This window comes from Cynocephalus volans, chromosome 6 (assembly GCF_027409185.1).
Source record: "Cynocephalus volans isolate mCynVol1 chromosome 6, mCynVol1.pri, whole genome shotgun sequence".
NCBI lineage: Eukaryota > Metazoa > Chordata > Mammalia > Dermoptera > Cynocephalidae > Cynocephalus > Cynocephalus volans.
The window spans coordinates 7,798,397-7,807,521 of NC_084465.1; the positions used below are offsets into that span (position 1 = coordinate 7,798,397).

The 9,125-nt window shown below is 45.5% G+C and overlaps 1 protein-coding gene across 2 annotated transcripts; it reads right to left on the reverse strand.

Moving 5' to 3' along the window:
• Positions 1–8: 8 nt before the first annotated feature.
• On the reverse strand, positions 9–6,869 carry LOC134380566 (GTPase IMAP family member 5-like). Of its 2 annotated transcripts, none has more exons than XM_063100570.1 (3): positions 6,595–6,869; positions 2,037–2,085; positions 9–1,018 (listed from the first exon to the last, which is right to left on the reverse strand). In XM_063100570.1, the coding sequence occupies exons 2-3, from the start codon at positions 2,077–2,079 to the stop codon at positions 138–140; spliced, it is 924 nt and encodes a 307-aa protein (XP_062956640.1). In that variant the 5' UTR covers positions 2,080–2,085; positions 6,595–6,869; the 3' UTR covers positions 9–137. The 2 variants fall into 2 exon arrangements, with proteins under 2 accessions (XP_062956640.1, XP_062956641.1); XM_063100571.1 differs by lacking the exon at positions 6,595–6,869 and adding an exon at positions 6,278–6,339.
• Between the last annotated feature and the right edge of the window lie 2,256 nt (positions 6,870–9,125).

The following is a 9,125-nucleotide window of genomic DNA, read 5'->3' on the forward strand; positions in this document are numbered from 1 at the left end:
CAGGAAAACGGATGACATATCTGATGCAAGGAAGAAAATCAGAGTGAAATTACGTGACATGCACAGTGCCCTGCACACTACACAGAGACGGTGGCTCTGGATAATGAAAGCTGGCCGTAGAAATCACCTGAAAATGCTTATTGCCCATAAGTCATACACAAGTTAATTAAAACAGCAAGAAGAATCAAAGCACAGATAATAAGAGAGGCAGACATTATGATGTGAGAGGCCATGTAGTCTCGGAGTCTGAGGAGGGCCCTGACCACCCAGGGCCTGTCCGTCTCCTTCAGCACTCGCTCCTGCTTGTGCAGCTGTCCCCTCACCTTGGCGAGGTACAGCCTGGAGTCCTCCTCACAGGCCCCGCGTCGCTGCAGCTGCTGGGCCTCCAGGAAGAGGTCGTTGCTGTAGAAGCCGCCCTCGTGCTCCATGTCCAGCCTCTCGACCACGGCCATGAGCGTCGCCAACTGTCCCCGCCGCTGCTCCTCACCCGCCCGGTTGTTGAAGGCGCAGCACCTCCTCCCGCACTCCTGCACCAGGCCCTTCAGGCTCTGGTTGTCCGTGTTCGCCACATACTCACCCAAGGACTCACCCACTAGGTCTTCCTTGTGGGTGAAGAGGATGACCATGTGTCTCATGACCCCTACCCCAAAGACCTCCTTCACCCTCCTCACCACCGCCACGTCCTGGGCCGTGAAACGCCCCAGCTGGGTCACCAGGAGCACCACGTGGGGCCCTGGGGCGGAGAGCAGGTAGCAGTCCCCAATGTCCTTGTACATCTTTTGGGTCTGGGCCTTTGACTCAAACATGGGGGGCGTGTCGACCACCAGGATGTTCCTCTCACCCCACATGCCTGTCTCCCCCTGGCATCTCCTGGTCACAGCCTGGGCCTTTGTCTTGGACTCAAACACTGGCTGGCCAAGGATGCTGTTCCCGGTGGCACTTTTCCCACTGCCTGTTTTGCCCACCAGGAGGATCCTCAATGAGGGCGATGCTGCAGAATGGTTAACTTTCACTCCACCTATAAAAAATAGAAGTTATTGTGTCTTACTAAATTAATGATTCTTAAGACTTCTAGGTCATGGATATTTCCTCCAGTTCACGGGTATTTCATGAATGCTATAAACCTTCAATCCCTGGAAAACAGGCGTATTTAAATGCATACACAGTTTGGCACACAACTTTAAGCAGTTCTTGATTGTAGGACACCCGCATTGGAAGCCCATGCTTGGACCCACAGGCAGGCGTCAGAGCTGCTACACTAAGGAGATGCACCCAGCATTTCATCTGGATCAGGGCAAATACAGGTTTTCTGAATGAAAAGTGCTCCCTGCGCTTTTCCCTGGATGGCGCTTAGGCCTGTCCCCTGGAGAACTGGCTGCTGAATAAATGCTGTGAGATTAGAAGGAGGCAGGGGATGGGGAGTCACAAATGAGAAAATATGCCCACTTCTCGTTCACTCACACATCCCCAGGCACTCTTGCATAGACCTGCTCAGCACGTTCATCCGAACCTTGAGGGGAAAGGAGGCCTCCCATGGCAGAGCTAAGGTGACCCCTCACCAAGGGCCAGCTGAATGTCCTCGGGTCTGCATTCTTTGCGTGGGGAGTGGGATGCTTGAAGTCGAGAGGATGAAAGGTCAAAGTTAATGTTAGGACAGAGTGTGGGAGATAACCCTAGGGTGAAGACTGAAGATGGATGGGAGAAAAGACCATTAGATGCACGTGTATTGGAAAGAGCATCTATTGGGCTGATTGAAGCACAGGAAATTGCAACAAAAGTGGTGTTGGAGAGGGTGACACTGAGCAAGGCCTGAAATCTTCAAAGCATGAAGGGAGTGAGAATCTGGCCATTTCCAGGGTTCTTATGAACTGAATGAATTTCAAGTGCATTTTAGGCTTCTAACAATCTATCATTTTGTTCTTTTTACCATGTGTTGGTCCATCCTTTTCTTAAGTATTCTGGGGTGTTTCATAGCGAACACAATTACTAAATCTCTACGGGGAACTTTTCCTTTTTTCAGGTAACAGCTTTCTTACCTTCAGCCATAGGTCCATATCCGCTCTTCTGGAACCCTTCCATTCTCTTCTGGAATAAAAACAGGAAAGTCGTAAAGAGCAAGTGTCCATATGACCAGAGCTGATAGGTCCCAAGAACACCTCATTTCGGATAACTAAGAATAATTGTCCTTAGATGAGCCATTTCCATTCCTAATTTTCTAACTCATACTTCACTTTCAAATGCCTGTAAATACCTTTAAGCCAACCAGGAGATGCTAGGTCATGCTAACAGAATACATTGCTGCTTTATTCCCCTCAGCATACAGAGAAGCAGGAAACATTTTTAAAAAAATCAGTTGACTGTCTCCCCCCAACATGAAAGGTGTGAAATGAAGAAATCATTCTTCTACAGAACGAGGAGTGGGACGTCATTAATTTTTTTTATGGGAACCAAAGTAAACGAACTTGCCAGAACAGACAACAGATTTTGCTCTGCTGTAGATAACATTGTTTTGTGTGAAGTACTGGGAATTTCCCAGAAACTCTTTGTGTCAGATGGACGTTCCAATGGCAAAGAGAAAGTACAACGTGCTTTCCAATGGGAGGGTGGAATTGGGATCCAGGACTCCTTCAAGGCCTGAGGTGAGAGGAAGCAGTGGCAGATGACGGACACGGGCACCTTCCCATCTGGGTGGATGCTGGAGAGCAGGTGGTATAGTGACTGAAAGAATCAACCTGCAGGACAAGGTCAGAATAAAACCATTTCCTGCTCAGTTTTTAACCGTTTGTCTTTCCTGGTTGGCTGTGAGGTCTCGGTCTCCCAGTAGGTACCATTTTTGTATCCCAGCATATTTAACCAGAAATTGGCACTTGGACTGGCATAAATGTTTCATTTAAATGAGGCATGAAGTTGTGTCATTCTTGTTGGTGTTCGCAAAGGCAAGCATGTGATATGCAACTTCTGCAGAATGAAGACACACTCCCACACTGCATTGTATTTATTCAGTTTGGAAGATGCTGTAGGAATGACATGAACTTTCAAGTGAAGAAATACCCAGAATAATAAAACAAAAACTCATCATTTGCAATTAACAAATGCAAGTGTTTTGGCATTTTTACTGTAGCTATTCTGTTTGATTGAAAATATTTAAACACTACGGATGTAGTTCACATCTTTTTTTTCCCAGTCAGTCTTCCTCTCCTTCTGCCCTTTAGAGGCAACCAATATTCTGAGGTTTTAATGTATCATTTCTATTTGTGTATTTACACTTTTACGTACGTATGTGCCTATAGATCATATGTAGTACTGTTTTTATATTTTGAACTTTTACATAAGTGGCATTATTTATGTAATATTGTTTCCAATTCTTTACTACCAAACATTTAAGCTGTTCCAAAATATCTGCTTGCTACCACGAACAACGCTGCAAAGTCATCCTCATACATACCGCTTTGTGCACAAGTGCAGCAATTTATCCAGGATACACATTTCTCACCTGACTAGATATTTGCCAAATAAGACCCCAAGGGGGCTATGCTAAGTCATCTTCACACTAGCCACATATATGACAATTCTCAAAACCTTCAAAGGCAGGTGGTGATATTCCTTTTCTCATTTTTTGTTCCCATTATGGGCAAAAGTGAGGATGTCGTAGTTGGTTTCAACTTAAGTTTGACTGATTACCATCAAATCCAAAACAGTTTTCATGTGTATTTGCTATTCAGATTGCTTCTGTCATTTCTCTCTTTTGTATATTTTCTATTCATTCAGTAAGTTTTCTGGGCCTTCTGAGGGGAAAGCATCCATTTCCACATTATGGGAATGTATTAAGACAGCTTCCTGCCTCTCCTCTCCTGCCCCCTGCCTTCCCCTCTCCACCCCGCTCCGTCCCTCCCTGCTTTCTTTTCCTTACGCCCAGAGATGAGCATCATTCTCCGCATCACCACCTCCCACACACCGTTCTGGTCTCTGGAAAATTGCACCCTGGCCTTTGCTAAAAGTGCCCAAATAATCTAACATCTTTTCTACTTTAGATGACATCTTCTGAGGCTTGGAGTCAACGTATTGATGTAGGAAAGAGGTCAATGACCGTGTGGTGATGTTGGTGAACTTCACCATAATCCACTGTACAGCTGTTTAGAGTTTTCAAAGGTCTTTCATGTCCACTTTAAATAAATCATAATTTATTATGATCAGTTGACACATAATAGCTGTACATGTATATGGAGTATGGTGTGATATCTGGGTATATGCACACAATGTGTAATGATCAAATCAAGGTCATTACCATATCTTCACCTCAAACATTTGTCATTTCTTTATGTTGAGAATATTCAAAATCTTCTAGCTTTTTGAAATCATACGATAAATTGTTGTTGACTATAGTCAGCATACAGTGCTATAGAACACTGGGACTTATTCCTTCTACCTAACTGTAATTTTGCACCCATTTAACCATTTTTAACCAACCTCTCCCTATGCCCCCTCCCACCCCCTTCCCAGCTTCTAGGAGCCACAGTTCTACTGCCTACTTCCATGAGATCAACTGTTTTAGCTTCTGCATGAGTGAGAACACGCAGTATTTATCTTTCTGTGTGACTTATTTTGTTTACATCCATTATTTGAAAAGTTCTCTTAAATTCCCTGTGATGTGATCAAGACTGATATTAAAATTTCTATTAAAATATTAGAAAACTAAACCTCAAATAACCTACCCAAGGCCACACATCTGCCATGAGGCTAAAACCCACAAATGGCTCATTTTTCCTGTGCATTCTCCTTGATTTCACTGTGGAGGGGGAGATTATCCCAAATAAATCCAGAAGCCTTTTGGAACATCACATATAATGCTGCCGTCTCATGGTCAGGACACAAATTGAAGTCAACAGACTGAAAGCCTGCCTTAAAACCAACACAGAGAATTGTATTGCAAAATCTTCAGTGAACATTCTCAAAAAACAAGCAAAAAGCACAAAACTGAAAAAGATGATTAAAAGATAAAATTACAGGGGACAGAAGTTGCTCTGAATTGAAGTATTTCAGTTTACAACAATCTGGTGTTTTTACCCAACTTGATTCTCAGTGGGACCCAAATGGAGCAGTGTGGCTGTCACAGAAGCCAGTCAAACTCAGTTATGTTACCTCAAGTACAGCAGAAACAGTTCCCCTGAACCAAATTCTGAGCGGATCAGGCCGCAAGGAGAGACTTATGTTCCATTGAGGAATGGATTTTTTGGCAGATGACAAAGTGTCCAGAGGTGAGTCAGAAAGGATAAAAATAGAGATGCTAAAATGTGTCTCAGACAAGAAATCAAAGGGATTGAATAAAGCCTAGGAAAACACCGGGGGACACATTGAATACCCGAAGGAATGTGATACGTGTTGATCTGCAGACCAGGCGACAGTGGGGGAATTGCGAATGGAGGCAGATTTCTACTGCAAAGGAAAAATTCTACAAATCTTCTCCAGAATGGGACCGGGGGTCATGAGGGACAGGCAGGCAGTGTGTAGGCAAGATAGAGCCAGCTTCTGACAGGGACAGTAGGAGGGTCTCGCTTAGGCAGGAGGTTGAAGCAATTAACATAATGTACATCCTAGTCTGGAAATTGTATGAACCTGGTTTTGTCTTGGTGATACTTTACTTATCAAATTGTGAGAAACAGGCTCTTTCATACTCTTTTGGAAAGATAAGAGTGTTCTAGGCTTTCTTGTTCATAAGGATCTTTTTAGCCCATGTTGCCTAGTCCCTATCTCTAGGTATCAGAGTCACATGTTTTGCAGTTTGGTCATTGGGATTCCATGACACATCTCAGATGGGGTTTCACTGACAAAGGCATTGTTCCCATGTGCCCTGAACGTGAGTCTGCGTGTGAAGTATTTGGGGGAAAATAGGGTGGTTTTCAGAAGATCAAAGTCATAAGACAACGTGCACTGAGGAGTCTTGTTTGGAACATGAGATTCAGGTTAGTGGGAAAATAGTGGTCCCCCTTTGCCCATTGGAGCCCCAAGAACCCATCCTCCACTCCCAGACCCCTCTGTTGTTTTCAGTCTGAAGCCAAAGGCCCCAGAGTGCTGCTGATGGAAGTCTTGGAATCTAAAAGCTGGAGACTTTTGAGTTCTGATATCCATGGACAGCACAGGAGAGTGCATCCCAGCTCCAGTGGAAATAGAGCTGGGGTGGGCTCGAGAATTTAGGATGGTAAAATTGAGAAGCATGAACCTACCTCGCTTGGGAGGCTTGAGGAGGTCTGTCACCCTCTGGGAGTTGTTGTTTACTTACCTGTCCGACAGGATAACAGGATTAGTCCAGCTTTGTTCCTTGAGTGTTTTATGAAGCTCAGATGGGTTAAGTAACTGGCAGCGAGACAGAGAAGCCCACCGCCCAGGGAAAGGGCATGGGTGCAGGATTTTTAAGGCTGTGCTCCACTAGAATGCACTTGCTGTTGCCAGTGACACTCAGCTACTGCTCTGTTTTGCTGACCAGAAGCCCAGCACTAGGGTAACTTGTGTACGGTCACATGAGAAATGAGCAGCTATGACTACACTGTGGTCCTTCCAACCCCCAAAGTCACTGATCATACACCCGATTCTCCTTACCAGGAGCGGCTGTTGGGCTCTGTCCTCCTCGTCAGCTGGCTCTGGTGGGCTGGTCCTCTCTCAGGAAGGCGAAGTGGCACAGTGAGGGGACCCTGCCTGGTCTGTGCTGTGGAGGCGGCTCGCTGAGCAGGCGGGGGAGGCTGAGAAGATGCAGTTAAGGAGGGGCCACTTGTTCAGGCTGAGTGTTCCAGGGCTCAGCAGCAGGAGAAGAAGATTGTGGGCAGTGCTCCCTGTCCCCTGCAGACTGGGACTGCCTCCACCCTCCTGGTCAGCTGGAAACTCATTGTAAAGAGGACCCTGAAAACCAGACGAGGGCACGGGCTGTGCTGCATCCTTAATGGGCTGCTTCCTGTCAGAGCCTGCCCTGGGCTTATGCACCCTCCTATTTCCTTCCCACAACTGTTTAGAGTAAGCAGTGTTTGCAGGCAGAGGCCATGAAGGGAAGGACAGACCTCTCCCACTACCTGAGTTCAGAAACGCCCCCTTGTGACTGTAAAGATCAAGGGGCCCTAGCTGCTCCTCAGATACCGTGTGGCAGGAGCACCTGCTCCTCTGACACCCCTGGGCCCCTTCTCACTGGCTCAGCTTCTAGAATGTTCCTGCTAACCAGGGACAGAAAGGCACTGCTTGTCCATAGAGGCCTCGACGAGCCCCTCTCAGTACGTGACTCTGGGCTCAAGACACCACATGTGGTGGCTGCCCCTTCTCTGCCATGTGACAGATCCAGCCCCAGGGGGATGTTGTGGAGTTTATATGTCAATTTATTGGGGCTGAGATTGGGAACAGGGTGACAGCACCTCTGTTTTTCAACTGACTGCACATTTAAGGCTAGAGCAGAGACCATAAAACAATTATGTCATAAGATGAGATTAAGAAAACAACAGAGACTCAGGCAGAGGCCGGCCACGTCCCAGAGACCCCCACATTTCTTTCTGTTGGCATTTGAAGCCAGATTTAGGGTCCCATCACAATTGTCTACTACTTGATGTGGAAAACAATGTCAAACAATCTCCCACCAACTTAGAAAACCTCTCCACAAAAGTAGAAGAGAAAGAAAACAGATTTATTATTAAATAAACATTAAACCAGAATGTGGTTCACATCATAGGTGACCCACTAAGAGATTGCACAGAGAGAGACCTCACCTTGTTATGGTGAGCCAGGGAGATGCACCCAATGCATAAACCATAACTAATCCTCAAGTTAGAGGACTTGACAGCACTGTTGTCACACATAGTTCATCCTAACTACCTGGTACCATCTGTGTTAGCTAATTGCCTTTATCCAGAGGATAAATAAACTTCTCATATCATTATGAGAAGGTTTGGAACTTGGAGGAGTTGCATGAGGAAGTTAGGCTCCCACCTAAGCTAAGTTAGGCTCCTACTTTCCCCGGCAGACAGTAGGGCATTATCTTCCTTGAAGTTTACATTTCAAAGAGATGGCTACCTTGAGAAAAACATTCCTAGGGAGTGGAACTGGCAAAAAGCCTGGAGAAGGATTTACATCTCAAAAGCACAGAGAAAGAATTCACATTTACAAGCTCTCAAAAGACAAAAAAAAAAAAAAAGAAAAAAAAAAAAAGCTCCCAGAGGGACAGGTATAACTCTTTCCAAAAAAAATTTTTTTTTCCACCAGGAAGAATTAATGTTTTGTTTTGTTTTGTTTTCTTATTTTTGATTTTCATTCACCCTTACACTTCTGAATTTTCCAAGGACTTTCAACCTACCAGAAATCATAATTTGTATGAGTTGCGCGGGGCAGGGCAGCAAAGTGGGTGGGGAAACTAAAGGCTGTGATCAGATCAGGATTTAAGTCATTAGGTAGGAACCAGGTACTCTCCCAGCAACAGCTAGAATCTCTCAACAACTCAACTGGCTGACATCAAAACCTTATTATAAACAGGTGTTTTAGTCCGTTTTGTGTTGCTATAACAGAAATACCTGAGACTGCGTAATTTGTGAAGGAAAGAGGTTTATTTGGCTCATGATTCTGAGACAGCTGCATCTGGCACGGGCCTCAGGCTGTTCCTACTCATGGTGGAAAGTGGCAGCAGCTGGTGGGTACAAGCAGATCACATGGGGGGAGGAAGAAAGCGAGAGAGAGGAGGTGCCAGGACCTGTAAGGAACGAGCTCTCGCGGGAACTAAAGAGGGAGAACTCACTCATTCATCACCCCTCCTCCAGGGAGAGCATTAATCCATTCATGAGGGATCCACCCCCACGACTCAATCAGTTTCCAACACTGCCACATTGGGGACCAAATTTCCATATGAGTTTTGGCAGGGACAACACATCCAAACTCCATCAACAGGTGAGGGTCCACTGTTGCTAACCACTTAAAAAAATCAATTTAACAAACCTAAATTCACTTCATTCTAGTGACATCCTGATGTGGTTCACATCACAGGTGACCCGCTAAGAGATTGCAAACACAGAGAGAGACCTCACCTTGTTATATAGCCAAGCAGATGCAACCCGCTGCATAAACCATACTAGTCCTCAAGTAAGAGCACTTGACAGCACCATTGT

Excerpts from the sequence above, each read along its gene's own strand:
- LOC134380566 (XM_063100570.1), bottom strand. The coding sequence starts at position 2,079 with ATGGAAGGGTTCCAGAAGAGCGGATATGGACCTATGGCTGAAG. Across the intron at positions 1,019-2,036 it reads ATATGGACCTATGGCTGAAG|GTGGAGTGAAAGTTAACCAT; the intron begins GTAAGAAAGCTG and ends TATTTTTTATAG.